Source organism: Pithys albifrons, chromosome 15 (genome assembly GCF_047495875.1).
Source record: "Pithys albifrons albifrons isolate INPA30051 chromosome 15, PitAlb_v1, whole genome shotgun sequence".
NCBI classification, from domain to species: domain Eukaryota; kingdom Metazoa; phylum Chordata; class Aves; order Passeriformes; family Thamnophilidae; genus Pithys; species Pithys albifrons.
In genome coordinates, this window is record NC_092472.1 from 17474820 (window position 1) to 17495214 (window position 20395).

Genomic DNA, 20395 nt, shown 5'->3' on the forward strand with positions numbered 1-20395 from the left:
GGAAGGGAAGAACGGAGGGAAGAGGAGGGAAGAAGGAGCCGCTGCCGCCGCCGCTCCCGGAACTCCCGCGCTCCGTCGGGGGGGCCCATCGCCCTAAAGATATAGTGTATATTTTGTATCCTTTTGGGATTCTATAGGTTACATGGATTTCCTGGGTTGCTCACACTTTACGTGGTATTAGAAGTTACTAACGCGTTTTCTCACGCATTCTTAAGCTGTCTCAAAGACACGCTGTTTTGAAGAAGCCACCTGCGAGACAGCTTGGAGGCAACACACAAGAAGGCCTGGAGGTCCTGAGCTTCTCCAAGGGGCAGTTCTGAAGACCTCTATGGGTGGGGCACCAGGGACAATGAGAACCATGGCTGGTCATAGATAGCTCATATGTTAATTGCTGGAGAGGTTATAGAAGCCGTGACATGCCTGGTCACGTGTGTGCAGACCTCGGGTGTGCACCTTGAAAGCTTCAATAAAGGTATACAATCTGTCTTTCTCCATTAATACTGTTTCTGTGTCTATTCCACAGGAATTTAGGCAACAGCCTGTGCGACCTGCGGGAGGGGCAGGGGGCACCGCAGGGAGGGGACACGGGAAATGGCCTCAGGCCAGGACAGGGGAGGTTCGGGGTCGGTGCTGGGACATTCTCGCTGTTGGGGGGTCAGACACCGGCAGGGGCTGCCCGGGGAGGTGATGGAGGCACCGCAGCGGGGATGTTTGGGAGGAGCCTGATGTGCCATGTGCTTTTGGGGTTTAGGGGCTACAGGGGCGGTGCGGACGGACTGGGTGGCCTAAAAGATCTCCAACCCTGATGATTCCATCGGTCCGTGACACCCATCACGGAGACGGGCGAGCAGAGCCGCCTCCAGAGTCCCCGGGAGCATCCTGTCGCACTGTGAGCTGCCAGGCTTCCTTCCCAGCCCGTGGGGCCGCCCCGGAGCATCCCCCGTCTGTTTGTAAACCCTGGAGGATCCCCGTTCAGTTTGCAAACCCTGGAGCATCACCATTCTGTTTGCAAACCCTGGAGCATCCCCTTTCTGTTTGCAAACCCTGGAGCATCACCATTCTGTTTGCAAACCCTGGAGCATCCCCTTTCTGTTTGCAAACCCTGGAGCATCACCATTCTGTTTGCAAACCCTGGAGCATCACCATTCTGTTTGCAAACGCTGGAGCATCCCCCTTCTGTTTGCAAACAAACCCTGAAACAGACCCGATTTTTGTAAGCACTGGTGATGCCTTAGGATTTTATGTATTTGCACATTTTTATATAGCTATATAGAGTATTTTCTACCTCTGTGCCACATTCCTGAATGTCTGGCTCAAGGGTGAGATAGCAGCCAGAACATCATGTTTGGGACATGTACCAGGACTAGAATAACAAGTCATATTGTAGCCAAAATAAGATAGAAGGCCCAGGACCCTTGGAGATGCTCCAACAGGGCAGGCAGTTCTGGGGGTGGCACCAGGGTGGCAACCAAGGGAAGGGGTTCTTGGGTTGGGTGTAACTATTATTTATGGTAATTAAGGAGTATTATAAATTTGTAAGACCCCTATACTCCATGCACCTGACAATTTGCATTAAAGAACTGTTCACTCCTTTACCTGTACTGTCTTGAAAAGTTTTTCCTGGATTTTAGGGAATGCTGGAACAGCCCTGTTCTCTTTATAAACACATCCCTGTTTCTTTAGTGGTGCAGGATGAGCATTGGGGACAATCCAGCCCTGGGCCTCTCAAAGGAATCAGATGGCAGAGGCAAGAACTCTCTTTAAAATCTTTGATCTTTATTAATAACATCCATCCTGGCTTTATCTTCAGCCATACCAAAGTTTTACCAGTGCAGTTTCATTTTCAGACACAGAAATCCAAGATCTCTGGTTTCCAAAGGAAAAGATAGAATCATCAGAGAAACTCCTGAAGAATTATGTTGCTCTTTGTCAAGCAGTAAGTCCTATGACTGTCTTTGTTTTGCCTTAGCTTAATTTGCTCTCTAAAGCTTCCTATCAGGGTGCTTTGGAAAGTCTCCTCCATGATAAATGCTCTGCAGTCAAACAATCCAAACCCCACACAACATATCAGTCCATACCTTATTCAAAGTCTTCCATACTAATTATAACTAAAAAAATATCAATTATTTATTAGCCTCAGCTAGAGACTGTGCAACCAGCAAACATGGCAGCAGAAATTTAAATAAACATCAAGACTGGTCTTGCTAATTTAGGCTTGTGAGTCATAGTTCAGAAATTGCATGTTTTGAGTCCTATAAGAAAGTGACTTGAAACAACCTAACAACCTCTTTTTTTTTTTTTAAAGGACAATTAATACAATTTCATTCTCCAGGAATGTGGTAAAGAAGCTGTGTATACAGAAATAGCAAGGTGAGCTTGGGAAGTTACTCTAAATCTCATAAAGAACTGCCACCCATTCAAAACTCAGAGCAGAATGAATGAGAAAACCAGCACCATCCCAGTGCCAGAGGTGAGAACAGTCAGTCATGGGAATGAAACAGCTCTGGAATTGTTACTGCTGGCAGACAATGGAATAGCTCATCTGAAGTGTGCTGTCTTTTAAAACATCATTTAAAACATCTTCAGAGATCCTTTCATGGACAGCCAAGCTACTGTAGCAACAAGTCCCTTCCCCAGTGGTTTCCTTGCCATGACCTACAAAGCTCAGGTAGCTCTTCACAAGACCAAAGTAGAACTGTATCACTAATTACACTGAAGTCCATGAAAAAGAAGCCAGTCAGAGCAGCTTAATAAATATTTTAGTTCTTTTTTTTCGTATTTGTTCACTTCCCACCACAGTCACCACAAATGTGCTTTTCACAGGTTCAGTAGTGGACAAATAAAGCCGATTTTTAGTCATTGTAATAAATTACAACCAACAAATTCAGCAGTTCATTCTTGGGTTCTTGAAGCCCACAGAAATCCCTGCTTCACCAATAAGCAGAGAATTCTGTCCCTCTTTCAGCACACGAGGTCATTCCTGATGTTCGTGCTCCTGCCCCGGGATCAGCCAGCGGATGCTCTCGGTCCGAAGGGTCGCGTACAGGACGAAGCTGGCGAGGAAGAGCACGGAGAACAGCAGCAGCCAGTCTATGCCCTTCGTCAGGACACTTGGCAGGGGCCCTTCCCAGTCCTCCTGCGTCACAGCCACGTCGCTTTTGGCTTCTATCCCTAAAAAACAAAGCACCTGATCAGCGTCATAATCCCAAAATACAGAGGAGCTGGTTCTGCCTGGAGTTTGTTCCTGTTCTCACACTACTCTCATGCACAGGTAGACTTCAAATTTTGGTGAGCTTGCCCTTGTGTGTGTAGTGGTTTTAGCTGGGCCTCAAATTAGCAGGCTCAGACAATCTATGTGGATTGGGAGACAGCTCTCACCTGACTGGGTAACCAAGGAAATATTTCATACCAGATGACACAAAGCTAAGACATGAGTGCAGCAGTGGGAGGTGTTTGGTCAGTTCCACCATGGCTGAAGTAGAAGGAGGACCTGCTGCAGCTCTTCTACCATGCTAGGCCTTGCTCCTGCTGCTGCCACTACTTGCCTTTTGTTTGAGTTCAGGGAAGTAGAAATATTTTGTTGTTATACCTTCTCTTTCTTGCAGGGTGTATTTTAGAGTGCTTATGAATCCAGAGTAACAGACTTTGTATTAACTGGGGAGTGGGAGGTTATTTCTTGTTATACATAACTTGTGTGTGTGCTATATTGTAGTTTTCTCTTAATTTTCTCTTTTCTGTATAAATATATGTAGCTAGTTTAAGCATAAAACTAGTTTGGAGGGTTCTTTTCCTCTCCCTCTTCTTCCCTTTTCACTCTGTCTTGGACAGTTGGTGTTTTGCCAGCTCAACCCAAGATGTGTGTTAATATATACCCAGTACATGATTCACTTACATAAAACCATTGATTTTTATATGTATTTTCATCACAGGATGAGGCTCATTCTCTCCTCCCACAGCACAGCTTTGGGTATGTTTGGGGGGTTTTTCAGTGCACAGAAATTGAATTTAGGGTGTTTTTTCAGGAATCTTATTTTTGTGCATTTCCAGAAATGCAGACCCACACAGTTCAGTGTGGATTAGAAGAGAGCTAGCTGGCTGGTAAAGAGAATTAAATTTATTTCACTCTCAATTAAATGAGCAGGAAGATGTGCTCCATCCTTCTGGCACCCTCTCTAGCAAAACCCACTGTTGTCCCTGCTCTGGGACAGCAACCCAAGGAGTTGATTTTCTGCCCTCAGTATGCACTGAAATCCAGCTCAAAGCAGCAACTAATTAAATAAACCTCTGAGTCCTCTCAGGGTCTTCATGAAGTTCATTTAAAAGAACAAACACAGGGAGAGGAAAGTTTGGAATTAAAAGCCAGCCTGTTCTTCCCACTGACACATCAGGGCTGATCTACACACCTGTTTGGTTGAAGATGAAGTCCTTCAGGGTCTCCAGAGTTCTGTCTGTATGATTAAATCTAGCCATAGGCTTAGCACCTTGGAAAAGGAGGATATTTGGTACAGCCACAGTTCCAAATCTAGTTGACAAACTGGTGGACATAAAGCAAACAAAATGTATGAAGGACATGAAATCTACTGGAGGAAGAAATAAAGACAGTCATGTTACAGGAAGTGTCAGTCTCACTGAATTAAACTGTCACCTGAAATGGAAAAACAAGCACTTCTGTTTTCAAAACTCAGAGTTAAGAGAACTAAACAGCTGCTGGAGCACAGGGAGTGAATTACCTGCTGTGCTGGGAGGCATCCAGGGCCAGGAAGCGAAGGGTCGGAAAGGCTCGGGGTAAAGAGTTAAAATGAGGTGCCAGGCTGGCAGAAAAGCGGCACCACGGAGTGTAGAACAGCACCAGGGTACAGTCACTGCTGTTTGGGTTTAGGAACTCCATCAGGTCCTTGGGGAAAGAACAAGAACAGCCATGGACAAGTACATATATAAGAGTTAAATTCTAGATAGACACACACTGTCCAGCAGTCCGTTAGATACTGGGCAAACACCTTTACCAACCTTTTCAAATCAGGTAGGGAATTGTAGTTAACCTTTTTTAAAGGTTGATTGAAAAGTCAATAGTTTAAAAATACTCATAATTATAAGACACAAGCTGGCACCAAGTAGCATCAATGATTTCAGAGAGAAACAGCGGTGCACAGGGCAGGAAAGCTGGCACTTCCCTGCAGGCACACAGACACAGACTGTGCTGTATTCCCATTTCTTTCTGCTCAGAACGACCCGAACAGCCTCCTTGCCCAGACACACCTTCTGTTCGGCAGCACAGAGGATGCCACACATGGAAATTCACCAAGTCAAGCACTGAAACTTCCCCCCAACCCCGGGCAGTGCCCGGGATCCTCCTCACCTGCGACACGTTCAGGATGTGCAGCCTGAAGCGCTCCATGCCCGTCGTGTTCCTCTCCTCGCAGCTCACCTTGGGCGCTCTGGCGCTGTCGGTGCCGTTCGGCTCCTCGGGCAGGACGGGCTCCAGCAGCGGCTGCTCCGGGGGCTGCTCCGGCCCGGCCCCGGCTGTGCCCTCGGCCCCGGCTGTGCCCTCGGCCCCGGCTGTGCCTTCAGCCCCGGCCGGCCCCTCGCAAGCCCCCGCGGGGCCGGGGCCCGGCACGGCCGAGAGCAGCACGGGCTGGGCCGGGGAGCCGCTGCCCAGCATCGCGTCCGCCATCTCGGCCGTGCGGAACCGCGGGGGCTCGGCTGTGCCCGCGGCCTGTTCTGCCCCTGCGGGACCGGGAGTCAGTGTCAGTGTCAGTGTGTCAGGGTCCCAGTGTCCGCCCCGACCCTGCGGGACCGGGAGTCAGTGTCAGTGTGTCTGTGTCAGTGTGTCAGGGTCCCAGTGTCCGCCCCAACTCTGCGGGACCGGGCAGGGAACGGGGGTCAGTGCCGGTGTGTCAGTGCCTCACCTGCGGGCAGGGCCGCCCCGAGCCAGGCCAGCGCCAGCACCGCCGGCCGCCACATCCTCCTCCTCCTCCTGCTCCTGCTCCTGCTCCGCGGCCGCGTCTCCCTGGACAACCTCCGAGCGCTTCCTCCGGATCCGCCGCCGCTTCCGCTTCCGCCTGCGCCGCATGTCCGGGGGAGGAGCCGGCCGGGAGCGGCGGGACGGGGAGAGGGAACGGGACAGGGACCGGGACAGGGACCGGGACAGGGAGAGGGACAGGGACAGTGAGACAGCCGGGGTAGGGGCAGGGACAGGGGCAGGGAGAGGGACAGGGACAGGGAACGGGAATGGGACAGGGACAGGGAGACAGACGGCCGGGACAAGGACAGGCACAGGGAACGGGACCGGGACAGGGACAGGAAACGGGACCGGGACAGGGACAGGGACAGGGAACGGGACCGGGACAGGGACAGGCACAGGGAGACGGCCGAGACAGGGACAGGCACAGGGACCGGGACCGGGACAGGGAACGGGACCAGGACAGGGAACGGGAAAAATGACCACCATTCCATGAAAAGTTTAGTTTCTGAGTACTTTCAAATTGATTCCCATGTGCAACAGAGGAATAAAAAAAGCAGCTTCCTATTTACCCGTACATGGCTGTAGCTCCTTTCCTCCTCTCTCCTATTCCAGAAAGGCCAAGAATAACTAAGTTCCTGTCACAGTGTTTTCAATTCATTAAAAAATAAGCAACATTCCTCTATTTCCTGATACCTTGCCATCCATACAGGCTTGTTGCCTCAATAAAAGTACATGAAACTTGCCTGTAATGCTGCCAACAGTCATCCAGAATTTAGAAGATGTTAAAAAAAAGCAGGGTAAAAAATGTTAGGTTTTAAAGTATTAACTTTATTAATTAATATACATCCATATGATGATGTAAATACAGATCATGAACACTACTCCATTCCCATACACATAATTGCACACGAGTAGCTCAAGTTCATGGACATGAAAACATACACAGTATCTAATCAGGCTTTTTACAGCAGAGGACAGGGTGCTGATACTGGTTATTTAACACATTACTGGTTTCCCCCAACCAAAGTAAACCTGTGGAAAAGCAAGTGATGAAAGATTAAAGTATCAGAAAGTGGTTCAAATTTTAGAATACAGATTTTTCTATTAAAAAAAAATCACAAGGAGAAAGGTCTAGTCTCTACTAAAGTCATAAATATATTTAAGCAGTGTCAAAATATATGCATTAAAATAGAGAAGAATAAATTTCTTTTGTGGTCAGAAATGAAGTTTGCAGTTCCAAGTGTTCATGATTGTTGTCAACTGTTTTAACTGTCAGCTCTAAGGATAGTGTGAAACATTATTATACACACAACAAAGAACAGCAGAGTCACAGCTAATGAAACCATCACACAAATGACTTCACATTGCTCTGCCTTTTAAAGCTCTTCAAAATTGGGGGAGGGAGATAAATTCTCATCTGAATTACTCTGTGTTTTGTAGTTCCAGGTAATTCTTTTCACAGACACATCACCCTTCACTGACAATGCTTGGTTTTGTCCTGACTGAACTTTAAGATCCTTCAGACAAAATGAAAATATATTCACTCAGAAGAGAGATCTTTAATGGCTCTAGTTATTTTGATTAGTTTCAACTAAATCCAAGAGATAAAGAACATTGCTTTACTGACCAAGCTAAGTGCTGATTTTAAAAATACTATCTTTGATATCAAGGTCTGATGGTATCTGACTTTTTTCTGCCAAAATATGGTGCCAGCATCTTGAATCTGTCCAGTGCAAGACTTTATAGTAGCAAAATTATTTGGTTTTAAAGTTTAAGTAAATTTAATCAGAAAATGAATAGTAGTTACTATATGTATATTAAACAGTGATCTTGTATAATAACATCATTAAGGAATAACAGCAAGCTAATAAACTTCATTTATGTATAAATAAGAGATTAGAAACTTGATAATTGAAAGTAATTATTAAACCCCAAACTTGACACGTTGGTCTTTGAACAGTGTTAACACACAACAGTGATCCAAGCTTATGAATAGCTGAATTAGGATATAGAATATAAAATAAGCAATTTACCTTACAAGGAATATTTTCAAACTATGGGGAGAAAAGGCCAGTTTCCCACTGGCACTACCAAGTTTAGGCATTAACATGCTGTTTCAGTGTTTCTCATGGAAAGGAAAGTGTTGAAAAAAGCACAATGTGTTCTGCAGAGTATACATAAGAAGAGCAGAAGTATTTGAAAATTCCTTTTCTAGTTACTTTGAATCTTTTATCCTCCTTTCTTTCTTCCCCCCACCAGTAAACTCCAGTCAGATGTAAAATAAAGCAGAATTAGGAAATGCCCTGCTGGTCTCCTTCCTAAGCCTGGAGTGCCAAGCAGCCCATTACAGACTGAAATTTCTCTACTTGATGCTCATCATTTCACAACTGACAACATCAATTAGTTTTTCCTGGGATTATGTTCCATCTGATAGAACTAATAAACACTGTAATGAACAGAATTGCTTGGTATGCTCTCCTCAGTACAAAGCATCCCATCAGAACAGCAAGACACCTGCATCATCTCCTGACACACAGCACAGCTCTGCTGGGTGGATGCACAGTGAGGAACCAAGAGGAGCAAACGGGATCAGCAGGAGGAGGGCAGGAGTGGAGCTTCTCCAGGGTGCAGTGGTGACATGCAACACGCTCCTGGCCAGCGGGGGGACACTCCTGCAGTGACACATTCAGCTCAAGAGGACACGGCTTGCCCAGCTGCGGTCAGGAAAGAACTCAAAGCAAGTCTTTAGTTGAAAAGTCATCTGATTGAAACAGCCACTACAACACAGATCCTGAGGGTGATAACTCACGTTAGCATTTGTGTCAGAGGTTACAGACTGCCCATGTCAGACTTGCAGTTTGCTGAGGAACAGAACGTACAACTGGATCTCAGAGCTTCAGCATGAAGAAACTATTCCTTAGGAGCAGTTTAGCTGCCATTAGTTCCTCTATGGACTAAGGAGCCATCCAGTATAAGTTGAGGTTCATTGTCTTAGTTGCCAGTGCATACACAGTTCCCCCAAAACAATTCAACACACCTATTGTAAGTACAGCAAAAGTCCAGCTCAATATGTGTTAGGCATCACTGGAACACCTGAAGGCTTGCTGCTTTTTTCCTGATAAAAAAGGTATGAAACATGACATCTGTTTCTTAAATTCTCAACACTGAAATCAAGAGGTCTCATCAAAATGACAGCAGGCCAGAATAGCATTTATGCCAACAAAAATTATCATTACCCACTCAGCACAAGCTCAATTAACCCAAGTTTTTATTTTTATGCTCCCCCAAATCTGCAATTTCTATATATTCCCCCTCCCCAGGTATTTCAAGCTACAAACTTATCATAAAGTCATTTTATATGTGAAATTACTTAAATGTAAACTTTCTTCCAGATTATAAAAAAAAGAAGCTTGAATTTCAGTAAAATAAACTCAGAACAAACAATATGCAACATTGAGGACTGAGTTTTTTGAAGTCTAGATGAAAGTATTTTACACACTCACACGCTCTCTCACACTTAAAAAAAATTAAACACACCCAGTTGAAAAAGGGAGCATTTCTTTGGGGAGGAGGGAAGGTTTTAGTCTGAGTCAAGAAAGGTATTTATAGTTAACCAATAACATTTTTTTCCAGCTTGCATGCATAGATGAATTAGTCTCTATCTGGGGTCTAGCAGTGCATTAAACTGCATCCTGTTTGCATCAGCCATACAGTTTGCTTTTATAAATCATGAGAATGGTGTCCTTTGGTAGATATATAAACTTCCATAACTTAAATACAGTGTAAGTGTCAAACAACGAAATAACTGTATTTCCTGGAATATCTGGCAAAACTGAGTCTAAAAAGTTGGCAACAGTCTCTATTTAAAAAGTTTAATTTGTAAACATTATAGGTTAATACTTTAAAAGCCATTAAACTGTCGCCATCTAAACACAGATTATTTTAAAGCCAAAAGCCAGCATAAATAGCTATTTACAGATTTAAGAATATACTGCTTAATATTAACCAAGTGCCTAGCTAGAATGAACAGTACTTAATTTCTTATAAAATATTTCAAATTTCAAAGAATTCTTTGTGGTTTGGTATATGCACTATTAGGCATTTCAGAATTACACAGCAGAATCCTGTGACAGTGTAACTAAAAGAGCAGCTCTCACCTAAAGGCAAATGAACTGGTCTTAGTAAGGCTCTGTGGAGCTGCAACACACTGCACAAATGCTCAGGGTTCTCTAATACCTTCAAAAATATTTTTGGAGCATTACTTGTAATTCACTTAATGCTACAACTCCAGAAGCAAAAGCCACCTGAAGTCACCTTAAAAAGAAAAGGTTGTTTTTTTTTCTGTTTTAAGTGTCTATTTGGTCTGTAAAAGCTCCTGCAGAAGTGGAAAGTGTTACCTCACTGCTTTATCAGTTTTTCTTATCTAGAAAGAACTTAACTGGCTAAGTTGCTTATTTTGGGACAGCCCACATGAACCAGCTAATTCTGTCCTCCTTATTTCAGTTACTTTAATGCATAACCACACATCTAGACTTAGGAAAAATCAAACATAAAATTAGGGACATGGACATTATTTAAGTATTGACACTGTGGTGTAATTCATCACTTCAGACTTTCTTATAAATTATGATTTAAACCCCAAAAAAGCCCCTTGAAACCAAAGCCTTCTCAACATGACTGTAAAAGTTATGAATTGCACCCACAGGCTATGGCATTATTTGAATAGAAATCAAATCTAGGAACTCAGACTCAGGTAAATGATATAACAGAACGGAAGAAGCATGCCCAAAATCAGCATAAAGTGGATTAGTGAGGGGTTACCAATTGCCTCCTTTCACTCATTTGGCTGTTTGATTTTGCCACTGGTTTCCCCAGCAGCGTGAACTCCTCTGTTATGCACCATGGGGTAAGGAAAAGCTGCACTGCCACAAGTATAATTTAGATTTGCAAGCCGTGAGAGAGCTTTAATGCTACCTGGAGGTCTGCCTGGGCTGACTTTGTATCCTGCTGCTTTAGTTGTGCCCAAGGGTCTGCCTGGACTTGTCTTAAACCCGGCTGCTTTGGTGGTGCCCAGGGGCCGGCCCGTGCTGGTGCGGTACCCTGCGGATTTGGTGGTCCCTGACGGCCTCCCGCGCTTCCCGGAGCGGTTCAGGCTTTTCTTTTTCTTCAGTTCATCTTTTGTCTCTATGTTCCTGCCACTGGTGGTCTGCAAGTGTGCCTCGGCCAAGGCGTCTGGTCTCTGGCAGGCCATGGGTTTGTGGCCCACGGCGTGGCTGTACTTGCTCTGCTGGGTGGCATAAAGGTCAAACTGATCCGCGGCTCCCACATTGTCTTCGTTAAGGCAGGAGCTCTTGCCAGTCCCACAGAAAGCTGGGTTACTGCTGGCAACAGGGTGCATCATTTTCTACCAAAAATAAGAGAGAAAAACATGTATCAATATATAAAGATACTGCAGCATTCTTGGCTGTAACAATGCCAAGGTCATGGGTCAATCCCCTGTGTGGGCCACTGACTCAAGGGTTGGACTCGATGGTCCTTGTGGGTCCCTTCCAGCTCAGAATAGTCTGTGATTCTGTGAAATGCTACCTCTGTTTCTTAAAGTTAGCCTGAATTACTTTGTCTATTTTTAGTAAACAGTATTGATGCCAGTAAATAATTTTTTAAATGAGTTTTATTAAGCTTTCACTTGAGGTTTTGCACAGTAACCTTTATGCATAGTCAAAAGGACAGTTTAAACCATGTATTACTCAGATAGGTGTAATTAGGGAAGAAGTAAGTTAAAAAAATGAACAAGAGCATTTCAGCAACCAAGATACACAATACTCACTTACCCACTGTGATTTCACAGAATCACAGACTATTCTGAGTTGGAAGGGACCCACAAGGACCATCGAGTCCAGATCTTAAGTCAGTGGCCCACACAGGGGATTGAACCCATGACCTTGGCATTTCAAAACCTTTCTAACCAAATCTCATCTAAATTTTAGTTGTTCTAAGATTAACCTGTGACTCAGCCAAGGAAAGATTCAGCATCACTCTCTTGTTTTAGTAAATATACAGTCCTAAAGATTTTCTGTTTGTTTAACTGCAGCAAAATATTAAAGTGCTAATCAGATTTGTCATGTCACAATCAGCATCAAAGAAATAAACAGGTAAGGCATTCAGCAAGGCAATGATTGGGAAAGCAGAGGGATGAAATGAATCTGTAACCAAGTACAAGGTGCTGCATTGCACAAATGCCACTGCTGTCCTCGTTAGGAGAGGGTGTACAAACTGCTGGTAATGCCAGCACTGAGATTACTCTGGGAAATAAAATTATATTTTCACCCATTCAACTATACTGGTTTTACAACTTAAATAAGCTGCAAATACTCAGTTTAAGATAATAACATTTAGCCATGCTGAAGACAAGACTAAGCTAGTAAATATCTGGCCCATCAGAGTATTTCTGTGCCCTGCAGTCATGCTTAGGACACCAAATATTTCTCCCCGTGGTACATTTCTCTAGTAGATAATGTCTGGAAGATTTATTGTATTTTCCCTCCAATAGCTCTGGAGTATCACCTACAACACCACCATTTAAACTCTACCATTGATTACTGAATTTATTTGGCAGTCAGGAATGTCTCCTCCCAGCCAGAGAGAACGCACACAGCAGAGAGTCTGTTTACCCTGGAGTAGATCCCCGTGCCCTTTTCCTCCTGATTACAAAGGATACATTCCCTGCTGGAACACCCCCCAATCTACCCTGGCTTGTCACATGCACATTACACTGTGCATTACTCTTGTGCAAATACATTCATACATGTCAAACAGTGAAATTATGATAGTAATATAGTTTAAATATTAGATGTTCTAGTAGAGATAATCCAAGTGCTACAATGCTGGTGTGTTGCAGGGGTACAGCAGAACAAAAGTGAAACCACTGTTATTGCAGGTGTTAACCAGCAAACAAAACAACTCAGAATAATCTGCAAGCCTGTGCTTAGCAGGAGACAAAGGAAATAAGCTTAGGTCAAGAGACCAGCCAGACTTTCCTGTGCAGCAATAAAAAGGAAGCTTAAGGTTTTCTACAATTAGCATTCAAAAAAAAAATGTTACCTTTCTTTAACCCCACTAGAAAAGGGCCTGCAATATCACAAAAAATACCTGAGATTTTTCATGCTGTGTAATTGCAAACAGGAGGGTTCCAATAAAGTCCTTTTGCTGTGGAGAGAGCGAAGCCCTGAAAGGCTGTTCAACTGTTTGTTGATGCTCCAGAGACACTTGGAGCAGTGAGCAGCATTCCTGTTTCAGCACTCATTTAAACAGGAATACTGGCTTTGGCCCTGAAAAGCTGCTCCGAGCTCGACTGCCACAAAGCAGGATCAGTTCAGCTGCCCGGGATCCAAGGAATAGAGCAGAGCTGGGAAGAGGCACTGAATAAAGCAGGCCCTGGTATTTCTCACGAGACCAACACTGCTCAGACTTCTTCCTTTCAATGTTATGTTCTTATTCTCTGCTGTTTCTCCTCATTACACTTGGGAGGGTTTTTCCTACAGACAGCATCCATCTTTCCAGGGCAGAACCATCACAGGTACTGCAGGCAGTGAATATATTCCTGCTGGAACTGCCAAATGCTGGAGTCTCATCACCACAGGCATGTTTTGTGTCTGCTGCAACACCACTGAGAGCTCCCAGGAGCTCCAGCTTCACACACAACACCTGGCTGAGGCTGGTTCCCCTTCCATCTGGCAACAACCAGCATCACTGGAATGGATGAACACACAAATCAGTAACTGTTCAGAGCTTCTTACAAGAGGAAGCTTAAACAAACCCCAATCCTGGTGGAAGGCTGCCAATGGGATTTTTTTTAATGCTTTCCTCCCATCCCCACACCATTTTTCATCAAACCATGAAAATTTCAAGTAGCAGCCAAGATTCCTATTCTGTGTTTTTTAAGATTTTTTTTTGAAAAGTTTTGAAAAGGAAATCTGTAATCCAGCGTAATTACCCCAACAAGGACATCTCCAGCATAGCTTTACTTCACTCACATTACAGCAGGGAATAAAAGAATGCAGTGAGTTTCTCTGCAGAGTGGAAGCAGGTTTCTTGGCAGGGAGACACACAGTATAAAGAAGAATTGGTATAAAATGCAAAGCTATGCCCAATTTAAAAATCACACTCCAGCTAAATTGTATAGCCAAACACACACAACTTTGTGTGCAAACATTCTCGAATAAAACCCACCAGAAAAGTTTCCAACAAAATAGAACTTGCTTGTTTCAAACCTGTAAATAGACACGTAAAAATATTTGTAACAGTTTACTTAAATCAGTTTTTAAACTGATTAAACTGACTGGATGAATGTCTCTGTGTAAACAAATAGTTAAGATGAGGCACTGCAGTGAGGAAATGTAGTCGTGTTTCAAAATGATTCTTACTGGAAAGTGACTGTAGAGGATTTTCTGTATGGATCTTTTTCTGTCTGGTAATTTATATCTATAGAAATGCCAGGAAAGGGAGGAGGCTCTGGATAAGATGGCTTTGGGAAAAAAGAGGCAGCACTGGAGCCTCCCATGCAACAAAGCGTGGAAGCTCCACAGCTGCTGGAAGAAAAGGATCCATCCAGCTGGGCCTGCAAAGCTTTGCTGCAGGGGATGTTGGACATGGCCAAGAGCACTCCCTGTACCCCAAAATGCAGGTTAATACACTGCAAAGCTCTGGCTTTCAGCTGCTAAGGCTCCCAGCACTGATATGGCCCATGCCTGGAGGTTTTTAAACTGAGATTGGATGTGGCACTGAGTGCCATGATTGGGTAAAGGGACTGGAGTTGGACCAAGGGTTGGACTTGATGATCTCAGAGGTCTTTTCCAACCCAATCTCTCTCCAGGCTTGAAACCCTGCAGAAAAATCCCCATTCATGACTTGTTCACCACACAAAATTTTAAGGTCAAAGCCACTCCAATCACATCACATAAAAACACCCTCTTGGGCTGTGACGTGATGCTGTTTTTGGCTTTCACCCATCATGCCCTTTGCCTCTTCATGGGCAGCATTAGGTTGCCAGCACAGATAAGATGAAACCTTTGTTGAGCAGAGTTATCAAGCCCCCCAGAACAGGCCCTTGTTGAGCAGCTATTTTATCCTGAGTGCTGGAGCTGTGACCCATGATCTGCACTGAGCAGAATAATCAGTTCCAACACAAGCAGCACAACTGCTCTGCTCTCCCCCAGCCCAGCCTGTGCTCTGTGTCCTGCTGAGCTCCAGAACAGACCTGACTCAGCAAGTGCTCCTGACTCCTGCTAAAACACACAGGAATCAGAGCAAAATGGAACCAAACTGGAAGTACATCTATGGTACAGCTTTTCAAATGATGAACACCCAGAAAGGTAAACTCCTCTCGCCAGCAGGGACAATTCTGTTTTTAATGGATATAAACCCCACTCATTTTTCCGAGGTTTTTCCTTGCAACAGTTTCAGCAGTGAGGATGGAGCTGCAGGAGCTGCACAGTGCATGGAACACACACAATGAATGTGACAACACGAGCAGTGACAGTATCATTTGTGCAGTTCCCTGAGCTCTCCCTGCCAGCAGGGCGAGCACAGCCGGGCTCTGTTCGGGATCTGCCATAAAGGGCTCTCTGTGCCACGTCCCTGGGCACGGGGGCTGCAGGCCCTGGGGAGCTGCAAAGGGCTCCACTGCTCTGTAGGGTGAGCAGCAGCAGCAGGAGGAATATTTTCCCTTTCCAGACTGCAACAGAGATATGGTATCAGTTCTGTTCCTCCCTCTTAGGACAGCCTGCATGAGAAATCCTTCCATCGCTCACTGAAAAGAATGAATTCTACCAGTTTAAATGTTCTTCAAGTGTCCCTTTTATTGTGTTAACTGGTGCTAAAGTTGGGCCTTACCCAATTTTTAAAACCCTGTAACTGCTTTCACAAAGTTGTACCTTACTTTGAGTAAATATTTTAAAAATACTAAGCATGAAATCCTATCAGTGGCACACACAGTGCAACACCTGAACCTACAACTGAAATGCAATCTACTTGTGAGGCTTCATAACCAGTTTCTCCACACTGTGATTATGAAGCCCTTTCTGCAGTCAGTGCATAATATGAGTTTTCTCACCATCTGGCACCAGGTAAAATATATTAAAAACTCCCAAAATATAAGAAATTATTTCTTTACAGGACTGATTCTCCAGAGCTACTACACGACAATAAACAACTGCAAATTGAAGAGATAACACAGTTCTGGAAACAGTTTCCATCTCAATTATTCTTAGTGCAAAAACACTAAGAAATTAACAGCTCCCCAAGCAATACAAGAACTCACAGCACAGTCCTTCCCCCAGTGACCCAGGGTCGTTTTCTTATGTGAAGTTAAGGGAGAGTTATTTGGAGCTGGAAGACCCAGCCCCTTCAAACTGCTCTTCCCCAGCCGTGCCAGGCAGAGGGGGAGCTTCCCCCTCACCAATCTCTGATTCCTGCTCCTCACCAGAGCTGCAACTCCTCACGGTGCTGCTCTGCCTCAGAGCTCCAGCCTTCTGACCCAGACACCCTTGGAGAAACTGCTCTCCAAAGCCCAAGCACCAGGTTTGTATCACAGACAGAGCTCAGCTGCCCTCCCAGAGCTGGTGTTGGCAGCACAGGCTGGGCCAAGGGTCAAGTACACTCAACTTCTGGGGTTCATTCATGATTTGATTGCAAAACCAGGCAAACAAGTAACTGGTAGGCTCTCTAACCCAAAAAAACAAGTAAGGCAGAGTTTCACCTGACTAGTATCATCAGCAAGGGTGTCACCTGACTTCTTCCCACCCCAAAACTAAGATCCTGCATGGTGATGAGGAACAGGACACTTGACAGGGTTCAGTCAGCTTCACAAAAACTAAGATGGTATCAATGATTTCATTACACTGACACAACTGAGAATTTTGTTTCATAGTCAACAGAAACCACTTTGAATTCACACTTTTTCTGCATAGGACAATCTTGCCCTTTCCTCTTTGCATTCCCACCCCTTGTGCCAACACTACTGTGCAAGAGCAGGGCAAAGCAACAGCAGGGACGTGTCCAGGTGAAAACTAATCCATACAGAAAGCAAAAGCAACAGTTTGTGGGCAAGAAAGGAACAGAAATGCACATTTCCACTAGCACAGGGACTGACTGAGGGCCCAGGTCAGCCTAAGCCATGTTATCCACTGGCTGCCACTGACCCACTGACTGGTTCCTGTTACTTAAAAAAATAAAAACAGGCCTAAAAAGCACGGTCTTAATGGACTTAGAAGTCCTGGATGATGAGTGTGACAAGTCTGAAAAACAGTGCAGGGAATGGGGGTTGGAAAAAACCCCCACAGCTGGGGATGGAGCAACACAGCCAGGCCAGACAGACTGGCTTTGGAGAGTACAGTGAAACTGCACCCTGATTATTCCGTGGTTTGGTAATTACCAAACTTCAAGGCAGACCAAATATGCATATGAATGATGGAGCAGGTAGAGGTGGATCTTCATAAAGAAAGGATTATTAGTGTTTGTGAATTGTCCATTCCCCACAAGGAGCTAAACCCAAGCAAACAAGAGCAGTCCTTGCCTAGAACGAGGGCTCTGAGGAGCAGGAGATGCTTATTCATCTCCGTGGGTGTTCTCGCCCACCACTCCTCTCCCCAGGGAGCAGACCTTGCTGCAGTCTGGAACAACAGCTCCGAGAGGTGAGAGGTGCTCATTCATCTCTGTGGGTGTTCTCATCTACCCTCTCCTCTCTCCCCACCCTGCTCCCACAAAGGGGTTCAGAAGCTCAAGAGACTGATCAACCTTCTCCTTCCTGATGTGCTTTTTCAAGGTGTTTCTCTGTGACAGGACTAATGCAAAATGCTCTGGACACTGGTCCCACACATCCCAACAGTGCAAGGGCTCTGGACACCTCCACACCCCCAAACAGCCAGGGCAGCACATTCTGTGCCACTGCAGAAAGACAAAATCCACTTGTGGAATCTGTTCAGCAATGGCCAATGGACAAACACCTTTTGTTTAAGGCTGCATCTAAACCCTGAAGGATATGGATAAATACACACACACAAAAAAAAAAAAAGAGTTGTAAGAGAAATTGTGGCATCTGAGGACCGAGATAAAAATAAACAATAATTTAATAAATATATTGAGTACTCCTCCTACTCTTTCATTTGACAATAAAAACCACATGGATCAAAATAACTGTTACTTTCTTTAGAGATACCCAGAGAGAGCTGCATGCAAACTAAAGGTGCAACTATTCACCAATTAATTCCCCCAGAAGGGCTGCACACAAACAAGTCTGTAACTACCCACAACAACACACAGCTCAGACACGCACAGGGCACAGCAGGGACAGGGTGAGGCTCTCCAGGTGTGCCCAGGGCAGGTGAGCGAAGCACCCGCTCCCTGGGCCCATCCGGACACCCCTCCATGTGTGTGTGTGTGCACATCCAGTCCTGCATCCCTGTGTGTGTGTGTGCACATCCTGCCCCGCATCCCTGTGTGTGTGTGTGCACATCCAGCCCTGCATCCCCGTGTGTGTGTGTGTGCACATCCAGCCCCGCATCCCTCTGTGTGTGTGTGCACATCCTGCCCCGCATCCCTGTGTGTGTGTGTGCACATCCAGCCCTGCACCCCTGTGTGTGTGTGTGTGCACATCCAGCCTGCATCCCTGTGTGTGTGTGTGCACATCCAGCCCCGCATCCCTGTGTGTGTGTGTGTGTGTGCGTGCACATCCAGCCCCGCATCCCTGTGTGTGTGTGTGCACATCCAGCCCTGCATCCCTGTGCGTGTGTGTGTGTGTGTGTGTGCACATCCAGCCCCGCATCTCTGTGCGTGTGCGTGCGCACATCCAGCCCTGCATCCCTGTGTGTGTGTGTGTGTGTGCACATCCAGCCCTGCATCCCTGTGTGTGTGTGTGTGTGTGCACATCCAGCCCTGCATCCCTGTGCGTGTGTGTGTGTGTGTGTGTGCACATCCTGCCCTGCATCCCTGTGTGTGTGTGTGCACATCCAGCCCCGCATCCCTGTGTGTGTGTGTGTGTGTGTGTGTGCACATCCAGCCCCGCATCCCTGTGTGTGTGTGTGCACATCCAGCCCTGCATCCCTGTGCGTGTGTGTGTGTGTGTGTGTGCACATCCAGCCCCGCATCTCTGTGCGTGTGCGTGCGCACATCCAGCCCTGCATCCCTGTGTGTGTGTGTGTGTGTGTGCACATCCAGCCCTGCATCCCTGTGCGTGTGTGTGTGTGTGTGTGTGCACATCCTGCCCTGCATCCCTGTGTGTGTGTGTGCACACACAGCCCCGCATCCCTCTGTGTGTGTTGTGTGTGCACATCCAGCCCCGCATCCCTGTGTGTGTGTGCACATCCAGCCCCGCATCCCTGTGTGTGTGTGCACATCCAGCCGCGCATCCCCGTGTGTGTGTGTGCACATCCAGCCCCGCATCCCCGTGTGTGTGTGTGCACATCCAGCCTGCATCCCCGTGTGTGTGTGTGCACATCCAGCCCCGCATCCCCGTGTGTGTGTGCGCACATCCAGCCCCGCATCCCTGTGTGTGTGTGTGTGTGTGCACATCCAGCCCCGCATCCCTGTATGCGCACATTCAGCCCCGCATCGCTCTGTGCGCACATCCTGCCCCGCATCCCGGTGGAAAGGCGCTCCAGGCCCAGCGCGAGTCCCGCACAGCCCTAGCAGGGCCGCGGCCGGGAAGGCTCGGGGCGATGCCCGGGGAGGGCCCGGCCGCACCTGGGGCAGCCCCGGCCGGCCCGGGGGACAAAGAGGCGGCGCAGTCCCCCCGGCCCGGGGGTCACCCGTGCTCCCCTTGTGTCCCCTATCCCGCGTGTCCCTGTCCCGCGCGGGGTCAGCGGGCACGGCCCTGCCTGGGCCCGGCGGCGATGGCGCCGCTCCCCTCCCGCAGTTGCCCTTTCGCCGCTCCCCTCTCGCCGCTCCCCTCCCGCATCCCCCCGCGCGGCCCCGCAGCCCCGGGCCCCGCACCCCAAGCCCGGGCCCCTCCTCTCAGCGGCGGGCAGGGCGCGGGGCGCGGGGCAGGGGCGAGGCTCCATGTTGCCCCCCCCGGCCCCATGTTGTGTCCCCCCCCGGCGCGGGTGCCCCGCACGTACCTGCGGGCTCGGGGCTGTGGCGGCCGCTCGCGGCCCGGGCGGGGCGGGGCGGGCGCTGCGGCGGGCGCGGGCACGGGCTGGGCGCGGGCGGGGCGGGGCGGGGCGCGCTCCCGGGAGGGGCGGGGCGGGGCCGCGGGGGCGCGCGCGGGGCGGGGCGGGGCGGGGCCGTGAGGGGCGCGCGCGCGCCGCCATTTTGTGGGGCGCGTCCTGAGGGCTGGGAACGCCTCAGGACGGGAAAGGCGTTCCGGGAGTGTTTGGATAAAGGAGTGTGTGTGGTGAGTTCTGTGGTAAAGGTACACACATAGTGGCAGAATCAATCATC

The 20395-nt window shown here is 47.2% G+C and overlaps 2 protein-coding genes across 3 annotated transcripts; both read right to left on the minus strand.

Annotated features, from left to right (window-relative positions):
* Window positions 1-1755: 1755 nt before the first annotated feature.
* On the minus strand, window positions 1756-6030 carry TXNDC15 (thioredoxin domain containing 15). Its single transcript, XM_071570029.1, has 5 exons — window positions 5907-6030; window positions 5357-5724; window positions 4731-4894; window positions 4404-4534; window positions 1756-3171 (listed from the first exon to the last, which is right to left on the minus strand). Exons 1-5 carry the CDS (start codon window positions 5959-5961, stop codon window positions 2975-2977), a joined length of 915 nt encoding a protein of 304 aa, XP_071426130.1. The 5' UTR covers window positions 5962-6030; the 3' UTR covers window positions 1756-2974.
* Window positions 6031-6769: 739 nt separating this feature from the next.
* On the minus strand, window positions 6770-20162 carry C15H5orf24 (chromosome 15 C5orf24 homolog). Of its 2 annotated transcripts, XM_071570372.1 has the most exons (3): window positions 20074-20162; window positions 10937-11366; window positions 6770-9077 (listed from the first exon to the last, which is right to left on the minus strand). In XM_071570372.1, the coding sequence occupies exons 2-3, from the start codon at window positions 11361-11363 to the stop codon at window positions 9037-9039; spliced, it is 468 nt and encodes a 155-aa protein (XP_071426473.1). In that variant the 5' UTR covers window positions 11364-11366; window positions 20074-20162; the 3' UTR covers window positions 6770-9036. The 2 variants fall into 2 exon arrangements, with proteins under 2 accessions (XP_071426473.1, XP_071426472.1); XM_071570371.1 differs by having other exon boundaries at window positions 6770-11366.
* Between the last annotated feature and the right edge of the window lie 233 nt (window positions 20163-20395).

Coding starts and splice junctions, on each gene's coding strand:
- TXNDC15 (XM_071570029.1), bottom strand. CDS start 5,961: ATGTGGCGGCCGGCGGTGCTGGCGCTGGCCTGGCTCGGGGCGGCCCTG. Junction 5,725..5,906: donor CGGGGCGGCCCTGCCCGCAG/GTGAGGCACTGA, acceptor CCGGTCCCGCAG/GGGCAGAACAGGCCGCGGGC. Junction 4,535..4,730: donor GATGCCTCCCAGCACAGCAG/GTAATTCACTCC, acceptor TATGTCCACCAG/TTTGTCAACTAGATTTGGAA.
- C15H5orf24 (XM_071570371.1), bottom strand. CDS start 11,363: ATGATGCACCCTGTTGCCAGCAGTAACCCAGCTTTCTGTGGGACTGGC.